At 38.0% G+C, this 25,397-nt stretch overlaps 1 protein-coding gene across 5 annotated transcripts in view; it reads right to left on the bottom strand.

The window, feature by feature from the left end:
* The window catches only part of FSTL5 (follistatin like 5), a 293,863-nt gene that overhangs the window by 185,291 nt on the left and 83,175 nt on the right, over positions 1-25,397 (bottom strand). For all 5 annotated transcript variants that reach the window (XM_030492605.1, XM_030492607.1, XM_030492606.1 and 2 more), the window contains one exon: positions 14,341-14,589. In XM_030492605.1, the coding sequence (XP_030348465.1) occupies positions 14,341-14,589 (249 nt within the window). The remainder of the gene's footprint in view (positions 1-14,340; positions 14,590-25,397) is intronic.

Below are 25,397 nucleotides of genomic sequence, written 5' to 3'. Positions count from 1 at the left end.
GTCCTGGAAAACAACCCTTTTTAGTCAACGTAACCAGATTTTCATCTTCCAGAAATGAGTATGCGAAATAGACTGGCCCTATCCACAGATAGCTCATGGTATGAAATAAGAATGTTAAGATGCATACCCAGGCCCTACAGTAACCACCAACACTAGTATTTGTAAATAGAGTAAAACAACTGACAAAATGAAGCAACGATTTGATTTTCTTTTTAAAACACTATTTTTCCGGAGAAAAGTGGGGGATTTTAACTGATGTTAAAGTCATATATGCACGTACAGGTTGGTGTTATGAAGAGGATATCAAGACAACTCTAGTGGCTATACATATCATACAATGACGTGTGCTTGTTTATTTATAAATTACAAAAATTAGTAAAGGTTGTAAGCTGTAATTACTAGATATTTCAGTTGAGCTCCTGGATGTCCCCATAACTACAGATTTACCTATTAATATCTTCTATCTTTGATCTATTTAGACTTCCCGCTGCCTAGGAAGAGGACTATGCCTCCTGTAAGTACACAGAGAGCCTGTATGCTGAGCTGGGTCTTTTCCTGTCAGTATATCTGAGGAACATCCTTAATGATGCAGGAACCACATCCTTATTTTTGCCTTACTTGCTCAACACATTCCACGGAAAGTAAGGATTAGGGAAAAGGACACAAGTTAGTTAACTTGAATGTTGTCCTGAAATGGTCTCAGGATTTTTCCAAAATGTAAATCCAAACCCAGAAACAAGGAAGAGCTCCTAGCTCCAATCTCCTAGGCGTAGGCATACTCCCAGAGTGAAATGGTGCAGCATTTTGTGTAAATTGTCTGTTTACCAAATCATCAACCATCTCTTGTTAGAGTTGGAAAGGACCTAAGATCAGCTAGTTCCAACCCCCCTGCCATGGGCAGGGACACCTCATACTAGACCATGTCACCCAAGTCTCTGTCCAATCTGGTCTTAACACTACCAGGGATGGAGCACTTACCACCTCTCTGGGCAGCCTGTTCCAGTGCCTCACCACTCTCACAGAGTGAGAACTTCTTCCTTACATCTAATCTGAACTTCCCCTGTTTAAGTTTAAACCCATTAGCCCTTGTCCTATCACTACAGACCCTGACGAAGAGTCCCTCTCTGGCATCCTTGTAGGTCCCCTTTCGATACTGGAAGGCTGCTGTGAGGTCTCCATGCAGCTTCTCTTCTCCAGGCTGAACAGCCCCAACTTCCTCAGCCTGTCTACTTTTTTTTTTTTTTTTATTGGTAAGACTTACTTATTTCAAACTTTTAGCCCAATATTTACTCCAGTATTGGACTCCTTTTCACATCTTTCATGCTTACAATATGCCACTTACACTTCAAGTGGCCGACATCAATGTAAATAATCTTCATTAGACTAAGTAGGAAGGCTTCAATCAGGCCCTGAGTTCACTCAAATAATAGTACCAGAGAAACCTCTATTCCAAGTAGAAGGGTTTTCCCCCAGTAACCCTTAGCACTATGCTTTTTTGTAAACAAAAATCTGAAACACATGATTTCCAATTTCTTTTAACAACACTTAATTTAAAAATATTGTAAAGATTAAAGAAAGCATTAGCATTCTTACATATATTATAAATCACTTACCCTCGTGTATCTCACACATATACTGATTTCATATAATCAGCATTATTAGGGATTCGAAAAAGCTTTTACCAGGTTTTTTTTTTTTTCCTTACAAGGTTTATTACAAAAGCATATTTTTCCAACCACCATAGCTAAAATGTCTGCTTTAAAACTTCATCATACAGTAAAAGAGATGTATATATATTCCCAGTGTGGCCATTCACCATCTGCTTAAGCAAATACACTTAAAGATGCTTCTACAATTGTGATAAAATGACAGCAAACTTAAGAGTGCACAGAGCTCATATTCTAAAATGATAATTGTACAACTATAGTTTGTATCATTAGGGACCAATAAAAGCCTTTATGTTCCACCGGAATGGCAAGGACCTTTACCAAAGAGACGCTGGAATAGGAAAATAACAAAGAAATGATCCATTCGGCTGTTGTCTTAAATTTACGAGCACTATTGAAACAACTACTTGACCATAATTAGTATTTAACACCGTAATGATATTTTATTCACTTTAAGGTTGTTTTACTGATATACAAGACTTGCCATTTCACTAGATTCCAGGAGTGGTTTTTTCTCATTTTCCAAGTGGGATTAATCATAAGCACAAGTAAATTCCATGTTAACAACGGTTCAGTTAAGATTCTCTGAGTATTTTGTTATTCTTTTAATTATCAAAGTGATGACTGGTAAATGTTAAATTCATAGCTTTGGCCTTGCACCATGAAATATCCTGACAAAAAGGCTTAAGAAATGAAAAGTTGCAATTTTATTAGTCAGTAGCACTTTTTCTATTCTGTACAACTAACATTATTAAATAGATATCAAATCTGTATTAAAACACTGCTAATACCAAAGTTTTGACACACTGCACGTTTACTGGGAATCTTAGTAATAACCCTACTGAGAATACAGCTAAGAGCTCTACTGCTTTAAGGCCAACATCAGCAGTTTTCTTTGGCAAAAACACTACTTCTAGAGATTCAGCCACCTTCGTCTCTAAAGAGGGGGGGGGGGGGGGGGGTGGTGTTAAAAAGAATCCACCATCTCACCATCTGTTCCACCCCTGAGGGAGACAAACTTTCCTGGCAGTATACAGTTCAGGATTTAATCGCACCCAAAGACAATACAAGCAAATGCAAAAATATAAAACATCATTCGTAGCAATTGGAAGTTTTGTATAATTTTACTTTAGCTTATTTCTTTGGGCTACAGTTTAACCTACTTTTCCTGTTTTCCTTTATTTCTGCTGTTTGCTTTCAACAATTTTAAATTAAATCCACATTATCATTCCAGATAAAGAGAAAACTAAAGGATCTAGTTAGATTTCATTGCCCAATTTATCAAGTTTCATTTACTCCATGCTTGAATATCAGGAAGTATACATTTGCCAAGGCCCATGACAGTAGAAACATCTTCTAATCTCAAATAACTTTTATTTAAGCAATCTCGTTTCTTCATGAAAATTAAAAACTTTAAACAATATAAATTTATTTTATTTTCAATATCAGCAGCAAAGCTCTGTGATTTCAATGACAGCAAAAGGGAGAATTTCAGACTTAGAGAACTAATCTAGACTGAGACAAAATTATCTATTTTGAATTCATTAAATTAATCTTTTAAAATCAATTGCAGCTGGAGCATTCTTTGGGCCATCCCATATAAATTTCAATATGAGCCAATTCTAGTTTATCTCAGGACAAAGTCTGTCCCTTAATTTGATAATACACTCTATTTCAATTGTACTTTTTGTTAAAAGGAGTATTCCATGGCATAAACAATTCTATACCAAATAAACAAAATACTGTCATTGGACAATGTGTTCTAGTCAGGAGATGTGACAAAACAGAGGGGAAAATTTTAAGTTATCTAGGTAGTGATCTACTAAGAATTAGATTTTGGAAGTGTCCAGCTCTTGCACTGCATCACTTATATTATGCACTTTCTAGTAGATTACAAGTAGTATGAAAAAAACCCTACAGTATTTACAGGAATAGATAGCATTTTGTCTAAACTAGGTACTGCTAACTATGTAAATTAAGTTACTTTGAAACATATTCCATTTCTCAAGTTCCACTGAAGCACTACACATGAAAAGCAAACAAATTACCTCAAAAAGGTAACACTACTTTCCCAGGTTTGTTTTCTTTTTCTGTGAACCCAGAAATATTTCTACTATCCTATGTTAAGGGATTGAGTGGCAAACCGCAAAAGGCAGCTTTTACCCACTGTAGATTTACTTTCCCCATCAATTATTACCTGTTGGAGTCAGAAATGGAAATTCAGGATCATTTTTGCATGCTTGCATCTCTCCAGTGTTTGTAAAAGAAGCTAGTGCTTTTTTCAGTTGGTACACCATATACTAGCCAACTTGAATTCCAATTATGCCCATGCCTTGCATATGCATCCAATTGCTAATGATTTTTAAAGGCCAACTATGCGTTCCATCAAATTTCCCACATGACTTAGTAACTGACATTATTTTAATCAAGAATTTTAAAAGTTTGCATTAGACAAACCAATGTGCATTAGCTTAATGCTTAGTTGTTATACGAAACAATAAACTCACATCTGCCTAAAGACAACTTCTTTACTACAAACATGACAAAACAGTTTTAAGTTTAGTTTATTCTGTAACAATTTTCACCATGTCATACCACCCTATCTAATATTTTAAAATAACCTGATTTGATAAGAATAGTTAATTATAATTGGCACCAGTAAGTTTTAATATAGTATATACAGTCATTGTGTGACTACATTATGGACTACTGTGACCTGCTTTTCCAGTTTTGATCACATTTAGTACTCTCAATATTGGACAGTACCAATAGTTGTTTTAGAGTGCCATAAAAAGGTGTTTAGTAGCTTTTTGTCTTTTCCAAAAGATTTTTTTAAAGGCCATATGAGCACAGAAGTTGAGGATGCAGAGATTATTTGAACCATACTTGCACAATCCTTGTACTCCTAGAATCCTGTCAACACTTTCATGACAACACGAATTAGCAACAAGAGAGCAAAGAAAATCTACCCTGTGATTTGCTTTGTCCTAGTTGCAAGAGCAGGCCCAAGTTAGCAGGTTAAAAAGGAGGGAACTAGGAGAACTTTAATGCTACCTCTCCACTGATCACACTTTGCCAGAATTCCATTTTTGTTTCTCTTCCTCTGTTCTCTCCAATTCTCCCTCAACAGTACTGAAAACTACCGGCTGAATTGGAGCACTGCATCCTACTTTCTGCCCCTTCAAAATCAGGCCAAAGACATAAGTAAGGGCGTTTTTTTCGAGACACTTATCTACAGAATCACAGAATGGTTGAGGTTGAAAGGGACCTTCAGAGGTCGACTGGTAAAATCACTCTGCTCAAGGGCCACTTTAGAGCTCATTGTCCAGGACCATGTCCAGTCAGTTTTGAGTATGTCCAAGAAGGAAGACTCCACAATCTCTGGGTAACCTCTGCTTGGTCATGCCCACAGTAAAAAAAAAAAGAAAAGGTGTTTCCTGATGTTCACACAGAACCTCTTATGCTTCTCTTTGCGTCTACCGTCCCTCAGGGATCGGTGTTGGGACCGGTCCTGTTCAACATCTCTGTCGGCGACATGGACAGTGGGATTGAGTGCGCCCTCAGCAAGTTTGCTGACGACACCAATTGTGTGGTTTGGTTGATACGCTGGAGGGAAGGGATGCCATCCAGAGGGACCTTGACACGCTTCTGAGGTGGGCTGATGCCAAGCTTATGAAGTTTAACCAAGCCAAGTGCAAGGTCCTACACCTGGGTCGGGGCAATCCCAGGCAATCTACAGGTTGGGAAGAGAAGAGATTCAGAGCAGCCCTGCAGAAAAGGACTTGGGGTGTTGGTTGATGAGAAGCTTAACATGAGCCGGCAGTGTGCGCTTGCAGCCCAGAAAGCCAACCGTATCCTGGGCTGCATCAAAAGAAGCGTGACCAGCAGGTCAAAGGAGGTGATCCTGCCCCTCTACTCTGCTCTCGTGAGACCTCACTTGGAGTATTGTGTACAGTTCTGGTGTCCTCAACATAAAAAAGACATGGAGCTGTTGGAGCGAGTCCAGAGGAGGGCCACGAGGATGATAAGAGGGCTGGAGCACCTCCCGTATGAAGACAGGCTGAGAGAGTTGGGGCTGTTCAGCCTGGAGAAGAGAAGGCTGCGTGGTGACCTCATAGCAGCCTTCCAGTATCTGAACGGGGTCTACAAGGATGCTGGGGAGGGACTCTTTCTTAGGGACTGTAGTGGTAGGACAAGGGGTAATGGGTTCAAACTTAAACAGAGGAAGTTTAGATTAGATATAAGGAAGAAGTTCTTTACAGTGAGGGTGGTGAAGCACTGGAATGGGTTGCCCAGGGAGGTTGTGGATGCTCCATCCCTGGCGGTGTTCAAGGCCAGGTTGGACAGAGCCTTGAACCATGTGGTTTAGGGCAAGGTGTCCCTGCCCATGGCAGGGGGGTTGGAACTAGATAATCTTAAGGTCCTTTCCAACCCTTACGATTCTATGATTCTATGATTCTATGATTCTACTGCCTCTGGTCCTCTCACCAAGCACCACTGAAAGGAGCCTGGCTCCATCCTCTTTGCACCTTCCCTTCAGGTATGTAGATACATTGAAGAGATCCCCCAAGCCTTCTCTTTTCCAGGCTGAACAATCCTTGCCCTTCCTCATAGAAGGGGTGCTCCAGTCCCTTTGTGGCCGTCTAGTGAACTCTCTCCAGTATGTCTATGTCTTTTATTGCACTAGGGAATCCAGAACTGATCACAGTACTCCAGGTATGACCTCATCAGTAGATGGTAAGAATCACTTCCCTTGATCTGCTGGCAATGCTTTGTCTAGTGTAGCCCAGGATACTATTAGCCCTCTTTGTCACAAGGGCACTTTGTTGGCTCATCCATTTAACTTCTCATTATATCAGTCCCATGCTACAGGGTCCCTCTGCCATCATTGTCCCTTGTGTGGAAGAAATGATAAAACAGAGAGCTGCACATCATCTGCTTCTATAAATAAACACTTAGAAATAACTGCTGTTGCACTGTTCAACCAAATGCAAATTGAACTGCAAACTTGAACTTTATGCCGTAATTGTCATAGTAAAAGAAGGTGAACAAGGCACTTCATTCAATGCACAAAAAACACCACATCTAAGAACAGCTTAATTTAGAGCAAGAATGAGTAATATATGCAAACCTCATGAAAGAGGTTTCAAGGTTCTTTCTTTTTCTAGTGTATATTATCCAGGTATACCGATTTGGAAGAACTATCGTTCTATATTTGGCAAATATGTAGGAGTTGTAAGCATTTGTGAAACTGCTCATGCAAACACAGTATCTCCATTTTAAGCCAAGGTGGGGGGGGGGGGGAAGTATCACTAAAACTATTTCTTTTTTCTACCTTTCAGCACTCTTTCCAATTTACTTGGAGAAGGGGTGGAAGGGGATGGGACAGGACACAGACAACGACACAAAAAACCTCAATAAAACATAAACTACTAAACGTACCTTCATTCAAATTCCTGAAGCTCATACAGTCTCTAAGTAAAGTCTACTATCACAAACAGGCAATGAGTTGCCATGTACACTAAGAAAACAGACAACCTGGGTAATCATATCGGCATTTAAAATGTTGACTGTCTGATTCAGTGACTTGATAAGAGACTTTAGAATGCAGCTTTCAGTATAAATGCAGCTTCTCTGAGCAGATTCAACATCGTTACTGGAAGCAGAAAAAAAATTTAAAATTAAAATTCTTCTACCAGTGAAAATCTGTGATGTCCATAGAGCCATTTCTTTGCGTGGTAACAAACAGTAGTGATGCCCCTAGAAGCAATTTTAAACTTCATTAAGTTTTGCACAGCGATTAACTGGAGAACACCAATTCCTCATCACTATATGAATGCAGAACACATAATAGGTTAGAGCTTATTAACACATTTATTCCAGTGTTGAAGGAATTAATATACGAAGCTTGGGACTGCTCCAGCTACTGAAAATGAGATGTCTTTGCAGTATGTCTTTAGTCAGTCAAGAAAACCCCTTATATTTATAATCTGGTTTGAGGCTTGTCATTGCCCCATCCTGCATTTTAGAAGTTTGAATCTAATTCAAAGGAGGAGGAATAGAGTAGAGTTCTTGGCTTTAGTTCCAAAGCAGTACAACATCACCAACAGCAACTAATGCAGGGTATGCTGAATGTTTAGTTTTTAAATCAAACATGTGATATGCATGTTCTCATAAGTATCTTGCACTCAACTTTACTCTTGAAGATTCAGTAGCCGATATTAAATACGTAGGCCTTGCACCTGCTTGCATAATTTAAGACAATTATGGGCAATTTAAGAGTGACGTTTGTGACAAATCTTCCACAGATGTTTGAGGAAAAATGGCGGTCTTCCAAATCTTGTGAGCAATGCAACTTAAGAAAATGAATCATGTGGGGACAGCAGACGAGAGGAACAGTGCTAAAAGTTAGGTCATGGTTTCAAAGGGCAATAAAAAGAACCAGTTTTCCATTGGTTAGAGCATCTCTTTCCAACAAAGTGCTGAAAGCAGCAGAATATAAACCTGCCTTAACACTCTTGTCAATGTGTAATTACTAATGTTAATAGTTAAAAACATATACAATCCCTGCATTAAGTCATACTTAAGAAATTAATTTTAAATTGTAAGTGTCGCACTAAAGTGAACATATGCAGATCGTGGGCCGAATTCCTAGTATTAGTCAAATAATTCCTATGCTCTATCAAACATGTTTTAAGATTAAGCAGAATCTTTCTTACTTCCTAGTCTTGTGATAGAGTTCTGAAAGAATTTTCATATTTCTTTTAATAATCCAGTTTTTATGTTGAATATACATCTGGAGTGATGGTTGAAGCTTGACAGTTTATTAGCAGCAACCTTAAGGGTGTATGCTATCTGCAGGAATTCAAGTTTTCATGTAGAGTATAATAATGATGGTTTTGAGAACTTCAATAAAGAAACCAGAGAAAAAAAACACAGACACGTCCAGAAAAAAGTGATTTTGCAATGAAAATATTGCACCAGAATGTAATTTAGATTAACATATCCTAAGTTTATTTTGAAAGACTGCCTAATGATCAACATTAAAGGATGTGTTCAAGATTTAAGACCAAATTAAATATATCCTCAAGTGAAATTGATAACAGACACTTACATGCTTGCTTTTGAAGTATATGAACATGAAATGAGATTAAATAAATGTTAGTGCTTCTAAACAAATGTTTCAATATTTTAGGAACCAGTCTAAGACCACACTCACCTAGGGCACAAATTACACACACAAAAATAACCAAACCAAACCAAACCCTCAAAAAATCTTCAAACTAATCCTGTTGCAATCACTGGAGAGGCTAAACCGGTGTTCTAGATCTTTTCTGTGGGGCTACTGTTAGGATTTAGTTCACTTCAAATCACTTCAGGCTTCTTTCAAAACAGAAAGCCTACAGCCTTTCCCTCCTAGCATTTGCAAAGTCTGCTTGTGAAATCCTATGTTGCTCTTACTCATGAGAACTGCTGTGTACAAAACAAACACCAAAGCTTATTTGCTAATTTGCAGTTCTTTTATTGGAATACAAAGCTGTCTACTCATATACACCCTCAGCATGCCCAGATGATTCTGTAAGTCTCCTTCATATCCCTTATAAGCCAGTTAGTACTTACCCTTACTCTCACTGGTGTCTTCTGAACTTTTTCCAGTTTGCCCATACCCCTTTTGATAATGTTCATAGTCAGCTCTTACCCTCATTGCCCTGAACAACTTTGTATCAGCAGCAAACTTTCTTACCTAAGTTTCTACTTTCTTTTTTGGGAACAGACTGAAAAGCAAACATTATAGCAGTCTTCAGAAATCTAGCCATTTTAGCAATAGTAGTAACAAATCTGAGGCTCACAGACTGTTTAACAGATTAAAAGATTCACCAAATGAAAAGTGAAGCAAAACCAGGAAGAGAAGTAAAATAATCTTAATATCACACAGACATTATGGCAGTTACTTATAAGTAAAAAGCTTATATTCTAAGTAACCTTCATTCTAGAAATAGTCCATAAAATTCATAGTACATAGAAGCATGTTACATTCCTGAGGATTTCTAGTAAATTGCAGTTTGTAATGATGATTTGGTATATCACTGTATAGAAATAATTTAATGTAAAATGTACAAGAAGCTCAGGGTGAAAAAAAACTGTCAGATTCATCTTGACATGGGGTAGTTTTAGTCTTATTTAGATTTACTGGACTGAATTTAGGCAAATGAAGTAATTGAAGTTAGCACATAAATGAAAATACATCTGAAGCTTATCTGACATTCAGTGTGGGGCATTCCCCACTGGGTACACTGTCCCACACAAGAGTCCAACTGAACTTTTTACAAGACAAAGAATAATAATGCCTCCAGACTTTTAAACTCAGCACAAAGCCATTAATTTCACAGTGCCACTTCACAGAATGAAGATAGTGCTGGAGGTACCAAGTAAAGCAATTCCAGTCCATTTGAATTGCCACCCTCTGGGGCTTGCTAAATCTATGACTAGTGACAACCATAAAGGGGTTATACAAAAGCATCAAGCACAGCATTAGCCACATGGTTGGATTTCTTTTCTCGTATAAAACAGCAAGCTGCTCTGATACACAGAGTGTATGGCTTGAGAACAGCCAGGACACTGGAAGCAGAGAGCATGCAGAGGCCACCTAGCCAGAGAACTATGTAGTCAGCAAGCCAACAAAAGCGGTACCAAACCAAGATGGTATCAATATATCAGACGTCCCAGCTCAGACTGTCAGTCTAATGAATAATCTAAGCTTTGAACTTTGATTTCTGTCAGTAGTATTTCCTTTAGTTCATAATTTACATTTCCTCTTCTTCCTACCACTGAACTCACCATCCTGGAACTTATTTATGTCTTTTTTTCTCCTTGAAATCCTTGCTCCTTATCTTCACTCCATTATTTCCTTTCCTTTGCTTTCTCTTGTCTTGAAACCAGGACACCCTCTCCTGTATTCTGTTCAGGAATTAAAAACTAGTAAAGTCACAAGTACTCCGCTGCTAGCAGCCAGCCAGCTGTTCACTGCCCCATTCTTTCCTTCTCCTAGCAGTTGAAAAAAATAATTTGAGATAATTCTTAGACAGAAAGTTCCTCACATGACAAATCATCTCCTAACGAGGTCTTTTACATTCTTACAATAATCTTAAATATTTGAAAACATTTTTAGACAGACAAGGCCTGAGAGCACCTCTGAAAGGGATTGTGGAACTTAAACTCACTAACATCCAGTCACAAGACACTGGACTTCACAGGTGGAAAACAGAGGACTGGTATAGAAAACAGTTCCAATATAATCCTCTTTTCTATGGATCTAAAAGTAATAAACTTCTCTGCAGAATACATTTTGCCTCTATGCCAGAAGAAATTGAGACAGCTTATTGAGTAACTCAAAGCATCACAGCCAACATCTAACCAAGCCAGTAGGAAAAATCATTCAGTGTCCAATGCAAGACATCATGAAATACCAATAAACAAGTGATAGAAAAATAGCAGTAAGAGTGAGGAAAGGTAACTTCTAATTTAGGATGGCCATTATCCTGATCCATGTCAAAAATGTACAATTTGCATAATAGCCCAATCATCAGGAAAGGAAAGAGATACTTAAAACTTTTCACTTCAATTACTGTTTTATGCCTGTGTTCTGCACATATTTGGGAAAAATTATTTCATTCAGTGTGAGGAAATAAAGGTAGCTACTGACAACGTGAAAGGAAGCAGTCCAGTGAATTTGGGTGTGCCCATATCAGTCACAGGAATGGGAAGAACAATTCATGTATTAACTGTTCCAAGCTTACCTGCACAACCTTTCAGCCTACAATGGGACTAAAAAACAAGAATAATGCAACTAACAGGTTTAGTGCTAAATAATCTACATAAAAGGCAGGTAAGGGACAAGAACCTGAACTTTTACCTTAGAAAAACAGCGTATCAGGAGAGCACAGCTTTGACATAGGTAGCTTTCACTGCCTCAAAACACATTTATCAAATGTCTCAGACCTCGCTCTTTGTGAAGGATTTGATGCTTTCTGTCTATGCTGTTTCACACTGAGCTTGGGCAACACACACTTTTCTCAGTGATGTTAATGGGGTTTCCACATATAAACCAAAGATCTCTTCCATTTAGCAAGTCGATCCTTTAACTCCACTGATCATGTAAGTGTTTAAAAGGGCAATTTTCAAATCATTAAGTAGACCTCATGATGTTTGAGATAAACTATAAATCATTCCGTTGCAAGATGTATTATTTCAATAATTATAGCTATTTAGCTGCTATTGTAATGTTAATCGGGTATATGGAACATTTGCTTATAAAATTTTATTCTCTAGATACAGAATACTAATTAGTTTTCTGGTAGGTAATCTTACTCCTTTAAATAAAGTGTATTTCTCAGCTTCTCTGATTTGAGCTCAATACCACATAATGTCTAAAACCTAAAATTTATCCATGAAGAAATATTCTTCCACCTTCCCCCAGAAGAAAAAGGAAAAATATCACCCTGGATGAGGATTCAAAACCCAAAAAACCCAAAGCATGATCTTGATAAAGATAAATATAAAACTTACAACAGATAAAAGGAAAAAAAAACCAAACCAACCAACCAAACAAAAACCCCACCAGATTAGCAATACACCAGAAATCAGTATTTAATTGCAATCATCATAAAGTCATTATCAGTGACTACCATATCATGTAACAGATTCTTGTAGGCATACCAAACCTCTTTGCCCACCTTCCCCACCCCAGTTCAGATTAGCCTTTAATAAAGAATTCTGTGAAAGACTAACTGAAATGCTCTTAATATTTGTTTTCTGAACGTAAGATCTTTATTTGATCTTTCTGGTCTCAGAAGTAGCTCACTGACGTGAGATCAATCACTTATGCTGGAGGATGCCAGCTAAGCTAAAACGGAGGACATGTGGCAGTGCCCTTCTGACACCACTGGTAGTAATGGGGTTCTAGCTAAAATACTGTCTCACTTTCCATTTCAGTAAATAAATCTCACTGCATTCCCCCCCCCCTCAGAAAAAGAAACACTATGGTTTTTCATAAACATGCTCTAAACTTATTTGTATTGCATATAGCACACTGAAGAATTGAACTGAAATTAGCCCCATAAATTTAAACATTTTAGTGTTTGTTACTGTCATTTGTGCTATCAGAGTCATCAAAAAAAGTTTTAAGAGACTGTGATTGTTAAGACACAAGACGGAAGCAGTCATGTTTTGTTGTTGTTGCACAAGCCCCATATACTATACTCCTAAAATCAAATTTTAATTTTCCGCTACCTCAGAAAACTACCTAAAGACTATATATTGTGATCATATACCAATTTTACACGAGGTCCACATTTAGTTTTGAACAAATTTAAACTTTCACTATTACTTACAAGTGCATTTCCCTTTACAAGATTTCCACCCCCTCTCTTTAATCTATGAATCCCTGTCCCTTAACATGTTTCAAAGTTGCTGAGCAGTCCTAGTCCTAGTATTTGTATAAGACCTGTGATATCTGGATTTGATTAAAAGACCACCAACTTTTCATTTAAAGGACAATTTCTCAACCATTAATGTAATGAAAAATTCGACTTTGATTTTTTTTTTAATTAGTTCCACTTGAACAACCTTATACAAGAATACAATCCTGAGAATTCAGATGAAAATTTAAGTGGAATATTGTAATTTAAATGAATATTCCCTACAAAAGTGAATGTCATTTAATGCAAGTATCTCAGTAGACTTCTTTCTGTGGTGGTAGTAGCTATTAGTTGCTACGACTGAGAATGCAACTATATCCACAGCATAATGTTAACAAAAATAGAACAGTCTAAAAATAATATGAATTAATTCAACCCTTAGGTAGACTCACTAAAAATGCCCTTATTTAAAAACATTTCCTCACCACCACCGCCCCCAAAGCCGTCTGCCACTTTTAACCAGTACAAACATGCTGCAAATCTGTCAAAGCACTTAAACATGCTTAATCGAGGTCTGTATTGGCAGAGTTCCAGAAACCTGCAAGGTGTGCTCAACATACATTAAAAAAAAAAAAAAAGAGCAAGTGGCAACTGTTGACATCTTCAGTATAAGATGCTTAACAGAAGGTGTATCTCCCAGCATTCAGGCTAGCATCTCTCAGCATTCAGAAGATTAAAAAGTAGCTAAACTTGCATGCTTTGGTAAACACTCCAGTAAACTCTTCACTGTCCAAATTCAAAGCAAGGAAGACCCATTTAGCCATGAACAAACTGCTGGTCTACCAACTTCAATGCCAAATACAAGCACAGGTCATGCAGCCTTACAAAAGCCCTCTGAAATCTGAATCTGTTTTTCATGGAACAGAGATTAATATCCTTTGGGCTTTGGGACTGTCAGTGCATTCAGATGAATGAGGTCAACAGAGCCATATTTGTAAGACAAGCTGCTGTGGATTAATTTCCAAGAGACAACTGTATTGTTCAGGTTAAAAAGGGGTGACTGCCCAGAGCACTACCTACAGGTAAAAAGGGGGGAGAAAAAAAAGAAATCCATAAGATATCTCTGAAGATACTTACTGTGTTTACCAAGTCATTTATTCACTGTACACTCAGTGCAGACTCTACAGAGCTTTAAATGAGCTGCTTGAAAACACATACTGATAGCAATATTCCAGGTATTGTTCAGCTGTGCTTACCTTTGAAGAAGCAATCTTCGTTGTGTATAATGGTGACCTTTTGCTTTTTCAGACAAGCAGCTCTGTGCACTTCGCAGTGGTTTTCATAGAATTCTCCATCAGAACCGCACACGGGCTTGTAATGTGGTTTGCAGTGCTCCATGCACACACACTCAGCTTGGCCAGTCTCCCCATTCACAACGCAGTGCCTACCCAAGCCGCAGTACTTGCTCTCACATGATCCAAAATAGCCATCTTGACCCATATACCCTAAAACAAACAAACAAAAAGCTTTGATATACTAGTTGCATTTTGTTTAACTGCATGCAAGATACAAATAGTATTGTATAATGTAAATGAAGTGAGAATATGTCCTGTTACATCCTTGACTAATGCTTAACACAGGCCAGTCTGAAATGAAATGGATTTAATCTTGTTAATACAACTGGGTATACTTGTGATCATTTTCATGTCTTAGATTAACTGTAAGTAAGAGCAACATCTAGTAACAAGATTTACTCTTCATTAAAAAATCACAGTAAATCATGTCTTTTTAAATGCATATTGAAGTTTGCCACTTTAGGATTACTATGCTATTGCATGTAATAGAACAATGCATCCTCTAGAATTTAGATCACAGAAAATCTTGAGTTGGAAGGCACCCATAGGGATGATTGAGTTCAACTCTTGTCTCTCAACAGGATGACCTAAAACTAATCCATATGACTAAGAGTGCCCTCCAGACACTCCTTGATTTCTGACAGGCAGATAAAAATAAACATTCACACACTGATACACAAGAATAACTAGAGCTGGGTCAAGGCTCTCAACCTATGTGGAGAAGGGAGAAGTAAATAAACTGAAAAAGGGGAAAAAAAAAAAAAATAAATCCCCACACCAAAAAAACCCCCAAAACCCCACACAAAAACAAACCTCTGCTGTGGGTGGCAAGACAATGACATTTCAGGGAACAGAGCATGGTGGGAGAGCAGGACTGACATATCAAGTGAATGGTGGCTAGGAGTCAAACGAGCATCTAGTGGTGTTTCAATAAAACAAATAGGATTTCGATAACAAGCAGAGGTTTAAGAGAGCTACAGTAGAGGTAAAAGAGCTTCTGCTGGCTGCAAATCGCAGTTCTTTCTGCTCCTAGAACATGGAAATAGATCATCTACATTAGGCTACCAAAGCCATTTATCCACTTTCTATCCTCTCTCTGCCACTGCCACCATGTAAAATAAGTTCTGCGGTCCGTAGCAGATCTTTAGGTGAAAGGGGAAGTTAAGTACACAGCAATATTTCCATGGTATATCCTCCATTTACATCTTGGCTGACACTGAACCAACTATACAGTCACTTCTTGTTGAGAGAAAGGGTATGACAAGAAAAAAAACAAACAAACAAACAAAAAACCCAAAACACATCACCAAAATCCCACCACACAAGATTCATCAATTGCAATTAGCAAAACTTCAATTACGTAAGTGTTCCAATACCATAATTGTGTCCTAAAATAAGTATAAAAATAGTAAAATGTCTCTAAATGTGAGAATTGACACTGCCCTTCATAGTTACTTCACTTTATTCTCTTGCTGTACACTCCTAACTTCCAGAACAAACAAGAACTTGATCCCCAAACACGATGTACATGTAGCATTCCAATTCCTTGCAATACTTTTCCTCACAGCCTAGCTGAACGATACTTGGCTGCCCCATAAGAAATAGCATGAACAAACAAACAGTAATTTGTAATCTGGTAGTATTACATTCATTTTTGAACAGCTAACGTGTCAGTACCATAGTCTGACGCACAGTGCTTCTAACCACCGAGAATCTGTTTTTGGCTTCAGTGGCAGAATTGAATTCTTCCCACTTTTTCTTCTTAAGCCTATAGGTCTGTTAGACCTAAGACAACAGTGGTTTCATTCTTTGCCTTCTCATACAGCATAAATTTTCTATAGATAAACACACTACAGAAAGCACAAGACCATGACAAGACAATTTGTCTCTAATATGACAAATGCTTTCAGTGTATTATTTTATAACAATTTGAGCACAAGGTTGAAAGGACTACAGATTCACCTCAGATATTGTATACCTGGTGTAACTACCCTACCATGATTTTTATACACATGAAAGAGTATAGACCAGGCTGATGGTAGGGTTTAACTGCTCATGCACCAAACTGACTTGAAATGGGTTTTTTAAAATACCACTCCTCGTGCCAATGTATCACCATGATATACAAGCAACAGACATTAACTGACAGAAATGAATGTAAATCCAATTTCCTCCTACTACCACTAACCTCAAATTAAGTCTTGCAATGTCCAAGAGTACTTTACAGCACGGGTCATGTACACGTATTACAGAATTTCAGGACTTCTTTGAAGTTATACAACTGTTGCTATTCGAGGCCAAAGCCCATAAATCATCATTATTTCTGCTTTCTGAATTGGAAGATAAAGATATCAATCTGGCAACTGCTCTGAATTATTGAGAGGTGTGTGGTGACTCAACAATGCCTTGTGCTGTATATTGCTGTGAAAGTAGAAACCAATTTAAGACTTCACTTGGGACTTCCATTTTAGTACTACAATTGAATCTGATGCCTGAAAGCAAAACAGCTACTTTCAGATGAGGAAGAATGATGAGAATGATTTGCATAATATATATTGATATTTAAAATATCAATACATCAACATATACCAATCATGTACATCAATAAGCAAGCTTTTTGCCATAATGAAAAATTACATTACTTTGTTATGAAATGTTTTACAAATGTCTCCATTTTAAACCATTAACTATTCAAAAACAATACATACATTTGAATATATCACTGCATATGCAACTCCTATTGAAGTCTAGAGTAAAATTCCCACTGACCTCAATAGAGACAGGATTCTTTATTCGGACACAATCTTTGCCTTAAGTTCAGTTATTTTTAATGCCTTCAGTATGTTTAACAAGGATTGTTTTGTGCTATTTTTAATTTAAGAAGTTGCAGATCTTCTAATATATTTGATGAAAAGGAACAGCTCTGCAGCATTTCAAGTGTTCCTTAATACATATTTAATAAGAAAATTAAAAGTTTTTTTCTTAAAAAGTCCACAAACTAGGGGTTATCAGATCACTCATAGCAAAAAATAAAACCCATGCCATTTCAAATGAGGCGACGAAATGTTCACAAACATAAAACTTTTATATCAATTTGAACTAAAAGCGCACCCAATTCCGAAAATGTAAGCAAACCAACAAATATTAAATAGCTACTCTGAGATAAAAATGAATGCATTTGAACAGACGAAAAATTTTTTTTTAATAAGCTAGTGACACAAACCTAGGGATTTTAAGACTATCAACAGAAAACAAGGTTGTATGTAAAAGCATGGATTGACTTTCATCAGTTAAGTCAAAATCTAACTTTACTGTGAAGGATCAATCCAAATTAGTAAAAGGTACAGGGCACATGCAGTCACCTTGGATTATTTTTTTTCTTTCACCTAAGTGATACAGCACTGCAACTGCATAATAAAGAAATAACTGAAAAGAGCTATTTTAAGTATTACTGAGGGGAGATTTTCCCCAGATACTTACATTTTCTTTCTACACTTCTCAGGAATTATTAATGAAATATTGGGACAAGGAGCACTTACTTAGCTATGGATAAAAAGCACTGGCATTCTCTTGGAGTTGAAAAAACTGCAGAACATGTGACCGAAGTACAACGATACAACATCAGTAACCTTTCTGTTTAGGTACAAAGCTACAGGAATCTTGCCATTATCAAACAAACCATCTTTTAAACTTCTGTGGGCTGCAACCTGCAAGCCATGCATGAAATACCTTACTATTGCAGGAAATTGACACTATTACTGTTCCTTTTTGGAATTATTATTAAAGGAGATATACTTTTGATAGAGTGATAATGGAAGGTTTGTTTGGGTTTGTTGGGTTTTAGGGTTTTTGTCTGTTTTTAATGCCAGTATAGGTGAGTCTCCAGGGACAAAATTGCTTAGGATGCAGCAGCTATTCAGAAGACCACCACCTCCTTCCAAGCTGTAAAACTAATTAATACCAAGTTTTTCTGAAGACAGTTCTTCTACCTAAGCATTAAATTTAGAAAATAAACTAGTCCAAAAGGCACTTAGGTTCCTAAATGTGGACACAATTCAGTAATTTAGTAGATAAGATAAGCAGCCCAGCATGTTCAATATTAAGAGACTGAGAACAAGTAAATCAAGATGACAAATAATCTACCTATGGATCTTATTTTTTTTCCAGCAATTCAATTGGTATTGCTTATGTGATAAGTAAGACTGCATTTGCCAAGTGCCACAACACAATATGAAACCGTGTACCCATATTAGCTACGAACCCTGGATTTTCAGCCATAAAGGTGAAATACATATGCATTCTGAGAGGGTCTATAGTACTGTAAGGAAACAAAATGTACTTTGTTTGGTTTGAAAGTAAGTCTGGAAACATTTAAATTATCATAGCCTTAAGTTAAAAAAAAACCAAAACAAACCCAACACTTCAAGAAATATCATTAAAAATTTATTATGCCTAAAACAGACAAAGCAGCCACATAGGTTTTCAGATTCTTTTGAAACTTAAGCTCTAAACAGACATAAAACGAAAGAACAAAAAAAAAGAAAAGACTTTATTTTTAAAAACTGGATAAAGCGTATTTTTTTGGCTTTTAAGATAAATTTTAATAAATAGAATTTCAAGCTGTCAGTTAGGATTCCTCATACGCATTTCCCAGCTGAAGGCCAGTTCAACACCACCCAGACTCGAGCAAGTTTTAGGTCATAATTGCATCATTTACACTTGGAAATTAAATGCATGGTTTAGCATGCAGAAGGCTCACAGAAATACACACTTTTTCCTTTGACTAATCTGTTTAGAGAAACATTACACAAGGAAACTGGAAATTCATGAGAGTACAAATCACCACATTGGCCAGTTGGCCCTATGTATTACCTAAAACAAAGTGGCAACTATTTTTTGAGACAATACATCTAGATCTTTTGTAGAAGTAACCAATGCTGATTTCTGAGGTCAACAGTCCTATTCTCCCTCACCCCCTTTTTATTTAAATGATTTTGTAAATGACAATTCCAATTCTACAGCTGTATTTTTGTTCAATATAGTGTCCATGAAAAGCCCAACCAAGACTGTAAATCTGTAATCCTGATGTTGTCCTAAGTGTTCAGTGTTGCCTTAAATTTCACTAGAAGCAGAAATATCTCATGGAGAGCAATGGGGAGAAAGGAAAAAAAAAAGAAGAGGAAAAGAAGATTGATCACCACTTACCATTAACACTGGTAGGGCATTAACACTGAGCGTGTGAGCATGACCTCAGCTTGAATATCTGCTCATAAATATTAAAATTCTAGACTTTTTCTTTTTTTTTTTAAACTGTAGTATTTTAACAGCAGTTCTGTGACAAATTTTGATATCGCTAGCAAGAACAGCTTGTAATTACACTGACTGAACATGACACTAAATCTGTGTTACTCATTACCCAGAACTCTTGGTATATGAGCTGCTTCAGTAATTTAGCATTTTATATTTTGGTGAGGAGTATTTTGGTGAGGAAATTTAAAGAAAAGAACGAGCGGATTATTTGAAAGTAAATAAAGATTACTCATAATTTCTCAATATAACATGGAATATAAATTTCCCTGAGTAATTAACAGCACTTATCTTAATAAACTAAAGAGATACAGGATTTTGAACTCTCCTTACCAGTGTATTCTCTAAATATGGTATGAGTGGCTTACCATAACACATGCTTTGATTTTAAACCACAAGAAGCATCTTTGGTTTTCTTGTTGTGTAAGCCTATGTTGTAACAGACAATACAGTTTTAACAACTGACTACTAGATTATCTGCATTGCAAACTCTAACCAGGTCAGCCAAGCATCAGGACACACTACTAGGAATTTCTATTTCATACATTTTGCTGAAGAGACAGGATGCCTGGCACATGGTCACCTAGGACAAGGTGGTTGTATAGAGAGAAATCTCACTTGTGCTCATATTCACGGATTTGCATGCAAAGTAATTTTAATGCATGTCTTCTATAAATTACATAGATACATGGAAGTATTTCTTGCAAACTCTTAATGTGACAAAAATGTAACTGCATGCTCCGTTGTTACTCACTTTTCTTTTTCTATGACTGACTTACCCTTTACAATTATAGGACATCTTCAATTTTAAGTAGCCTTTTATACCACTAAGTAAAACATGCAGCTCATAAAAGTAGAAGGAAACATACTCCCCCTGCCAGAGATCCAAAAATCACCTTTGAAACCTTCACTTTCAAAGACTCAGCCTGAAAAAAAAAATCCAATCTCACATCCTTTTGAAAGTAAGATTAACTCAGAAGTCTGCCTTGTTTTTACACTTGTTTGTCTAATTAAATTTTATAGACAAGAAAGAAGCAAAATTTGTCACGACAGGTAGGAAGAAAAAAAATGTAATGGAAGACAAAAATCTTAAAATTACAGTCCTTCACCAAAAGGAAAATCATTACAGCAGCAATTCAAACACAGTCATAGCGTTTGAATACAGTGATCATGAGTAAAATAGAGAAATGCCACCTGGAATAGATCCCCATTCATAAAGGTGGAAGAGTATTCACAAAAGACTCATCATGTGAAGAATTTTTCTGAGGAGGAGGTTGGCAGTACACAGAATTATAGATGAGTAAGTCTGAGGGTCTCTGCTGCCTTGGACAGTTTTAAACCACAAGGTAGGACTACAATTACAGAGTTCAAGATAATAATTGCACAGTGATACAACAATGCAAGGGTTACTTAAATCAGTATTTTCCAATGATTTGAAATGTGTAAAATAGTTGTACAACAAGACCTCTTAAAAAAATAATAAAAAAAAAAAAAAAGAGAAAGACAGAAATAAGCTTTCGTTAACATACTGTTCTTCCTCCCAGGAGGCTTTCAAGAGCAGAAGTGCAAACTCGCTCTGAAGAAGATAAAGCTAAAACAAGAGTGAGCTGTTCCCACTTCCACACCAGAAAGAGCTCCTCTTAGCAGCTCTGTCAAGCAATTCCTTCTCACGAACTCTCTGCCATAACTCTGCTAGCCTTAGCTGTCATTGAATAAAGCAATTTGGATATCCTCAAAGTTTCCCAGAGTCAGAGTCAAAACAGAAGGTTCTATCACCAGCAGTAGTGGTTCAAAGATGGAAGGGTAGAAAAAAACAGGAATTAGAGCAAGCACCACACTGGTGCAGGGACAGGATAAGCACCTACAACCCACAGCCACAGACACTTCCAGCTTACACCCCACAGCCCTGCTTCCACTTTATGAGCAATAGTAAATGGTACACATGGCTGATCGTTAGTTTTATCTGCCATGGTCTTCTTTCAGCACCAGCCAAGTAAGCTGGAGTACAACAGTTCACCTGGCCTTTGCATACAATCAATTTTTGGCTGGGTCTTGTACTGTCCTGTCCTTCCTTGCCCAACTCCCCCATGCTTACACACAAGTCCTCCTTTGTAGGAGGACTGGAGGTACTGTAAAAATTTGCACCTTCTTAGAATTTGACTGAAATCTTCTGGTATGCTCAACATTTACCAGTGAGGACTAACAGAAATAGATGCAGATGTTACAACTGCACATTTTGGTTGCGTTTACCTTAAAAGTCAGGCTAAACGCACTTAACAGAATGCTTGTATTGTATATGCAAATAAAGTTACTTTCTTATGGTCTTGTAAACGTAAACGGGGGAGGGGGGGGAAGTGACACACTTCTAAAGGACTAACTATGCAAAACTACAGCGAGCAAAAGAAAAACCCCTGTAATACCAACGAGATTTTGTAAGCACTGCATACCCAGCTTTTAACCTGAAATGCTGAAACCTCCCAAAAGTGTATCTGTTAGTCAGAAATGGCTTATCAACTTGCCCATGTGCATCCCTTTACCCTTACCAGCGCTTTGCAGCCATCTTGAGCAAACTTCACAGAATTTAGCTCCCTCAGCAAAGAGAAAAAAAGATCAAATCACACCTCCTCTGCTTGAATCGAATCGAAGACAGGGATCAGAACCACCACATAAGAAAAAGGGAAGTAACGAGAACACATCCAGCACTACACAATGACATCTCCTCCGTATGAGGGAGGACCTTGTCTCACCGCCCAGAGCCACCGCCTACCCCTCCGCCCCGCCCGCGGACCTGGCGCTCCTCCCCCTCGCTGTACCCCGGCCGTTCCGGGCAGCAGGAGTCGGGGTTTACCCACCCGGGCTGGGGGCTGGGGAGCTGACCAGCGCTCTCCTCCCTCCATTAACGAGGCCTTGCGTGGATCCCCGCCTCTATAAACTTCTTCGCTAACTCGCAGAGCTATTAAGCACTTATTTCGGTTTCAGAACATAGTAAATGGCCACGACAGCTCCACTACACAGCCTTTCCTCCAGAGCAGACCTCTGTTCAGGTTCCTGCCTGAACCCAAATCGATTTCATCACCAAAGCGCTGCTGGGCAATGCTCTGGCCCTGTGCCCAGACAGCAAGGTCTTGCATGTCAACCTTAGACCTCAGGGCTTTGCAGGTTCCTCCAGGTGAAACTACTGGCCTTGCCAGGGCTGTTCACATGCTCCTGGGAACCGAGAAAGTGCACCCAAGTCTCTTGCACTGCTAGGAGGTGATATTTGATCATCCTCCTTATATCTGACCTATGACCATTACATGTGGGTTCAGGACATGCTACTTGCCTTATATAGCAGAATGAGAAATGCATACAAGTCTGAAACAAGCAGCTGAACAGATTTGGAATAAAATCACTGCTGGCTCTACGTGTAAATATAGACTGACGTCCTTCGAGCAGTTGCAAGCCAGCAATTCATTATTTTCAATTAAATCCTTAGCTGTACCTAGCATTTACTGAGTTTTTCTCTGACGCCATCTGTGTTTTGAAAAATGTTTATTATTAATTATTATTTATTATTTAACATAAAACCAGTGGCAAACAAAGTGGGAAATGACACATTTCTCTCATCACAGATACATGGACCTTTATTCAAATGGTTGATTGCTTTTCAATTGCAACGCAGCAGGCAATCCTCTATTCTGCCAAACGTGTTATGCAGTGTCACCAAGAGCAGGAAACATGCATCACAGTGACAGCAGTTCTGAAAAGGTCATAGTTTGAACAACCTTTCGCACATTTTTTAATGCTTATTTGAAATATAACTTGCTGAAAATCACAAAGGGCTAGCTTAGTCCTCAGCCAAAACAACCTCAGTTTTAGCCACAATGATCAAATAAGCGAAATAACTCTCAGTTAAATTATTGATCGGAATTTCCCTTTTACTTAGTTAAAAATTAGAAAGGTTGTTAGGATTTGGTCTCAATAAGCAGACGTATGCGGCTTTCTCTGGGGTTAAATATATAATGACATGTAAATAATGAAACAATATTATAATCAGAAAATTTAACTTATCCCGTGGTCAAGTAGCTGGCACGAAAAATGTCATTCAATTATCCATGGTACAAACTAGCTTACCACAATCCAGATGTTATACAATTCCCGTGTTAGACATTGAAACAACACAGTTTTGTTGGGTTCTTTTACTTCAAAGCCCTCCCTGCAGAGAAGGGCTGTGATGGCTTTCTGCTACCTTCCCCAGGGACCTCTACTAGAAAACGTAACATAGACTGAGCAGCATTTATACCATGTGGTTGAAGTGCAGCATCATTACTGCTTGAGGAAAGCTAAAAAAGAAATGTCAGGCACCTTCAGTTTTACTGCTTAGAAACATTTGCTCCTAGTAAATTTGACACTGTCCTTTTTTTTTTGAGTTGTTACTGGGCAACTGTGGTGGGTTGAGCCTGGATAGCAGGTAAGTGCCCAATCAGTCACTTGCTCAACCCCCCCAGGAATTCAGAAGGACTTAAGTAGGGAATTCATTCACTGATTTCCACCAGCAGGCAGATACCCAGCTGCCCTCTGGAAACTAGCACACATAACAGGGCCATGCATTAAGCATCAATGTCCTCCCTTGCTACTCCTTTCCTGCAGCTGTTATTGCTGAGCAGAATGACCTATGGTACCGGATATCCCTTTGGTCAGCTCAGGTCAGCTGTGCCCAACTTTTTGCTTTGAGGGGAACACAGTGGGAAAAACAAAGGCCTTGGTACTGTGCAAGCGCTGTTCAGCAGTAGCTAACCCAACACTGTCTTGGTCGCCAATCTACAACATGGCACTATGTGAGCTGCTATGAAAAAAATAATCCCAGACAGATCCAGTACAGGAACACAGTGTGACAGCACTGTTGGCATTAGTATATCCAGGAAGGTGATCAGGGATGGGGGGCAGAGGAAGTTAATCTAAACTGTTCATCAGTGGACTCTCTAGAAAAAAAATTACTTAGAAGAATATTATAATAATTTTTACATACAGAATTTCTAGCTCGATTTCTTTGACAAAAGTAGTAAAAAGCTAATATTTTCCATGTCCTTTACCCTGTGTGAAAGATAAACGTGCAATGTAACAGTGTAAGGGTTATTAAGACAGGCTATGATCTTTACACACCCTTCAGAAAGAAAATAGCAAAACACTGCATGCTTGCATACATGAGTATAGCTCTCAAAGACGCTTAACTCAGCTAACAGACTTTGATACCAATGTTAAATGTGTGTATTTCTGAAAGAAAAAAACAGAACCCCCCCCCAAAACACCCTCCTTTCCCCCCCCAAAAAAAACCCCAAACCCTACAAAATATAAATGTCATGCCAAAAGGCATGCAATATCTGAAAACAAGATTTTAGAGACAGTAAAAAGGAGTCCTAAAAAGAATGTCTTTACAAAGAATAGACATATCCATAGTGAAGCAATGCTGGTTGCCTCCAGACCTTGTTAAAATAATCATCTCAAACAGGCTTGAACTTTCATGACTTAATTCTGCCATTTTAAGTTAGCTATCAAGGCATGCAGAGCAAAATGCACTGTGTACACACCTCTTTTTTTCAGAGCAGGACTGGTCTTATCTGTTCCATATAGTCGGCTAAGTGTGGGATTTTACTGAAGGAGTTCACCCAAAA

This window comes from Strigops habroptila, chromosome 7 (assembly GCF_004027225.2).
Source record: "Strigops habroptila isolate Jane chromosome 7, bStrHab1.2.pri, whole genome shotgun sequence".
In the NCBI taxonomy this organism is placed as follows: domain Eukaryota; kingdom Metazoa; phylum Chordata; class Aves; order Psittaciformes; family Psittacidae; genus Strigops; species Strigops habroptila.
This window is presented reverse-complemented; position numbering and strand designations above follow the sequence as displayed.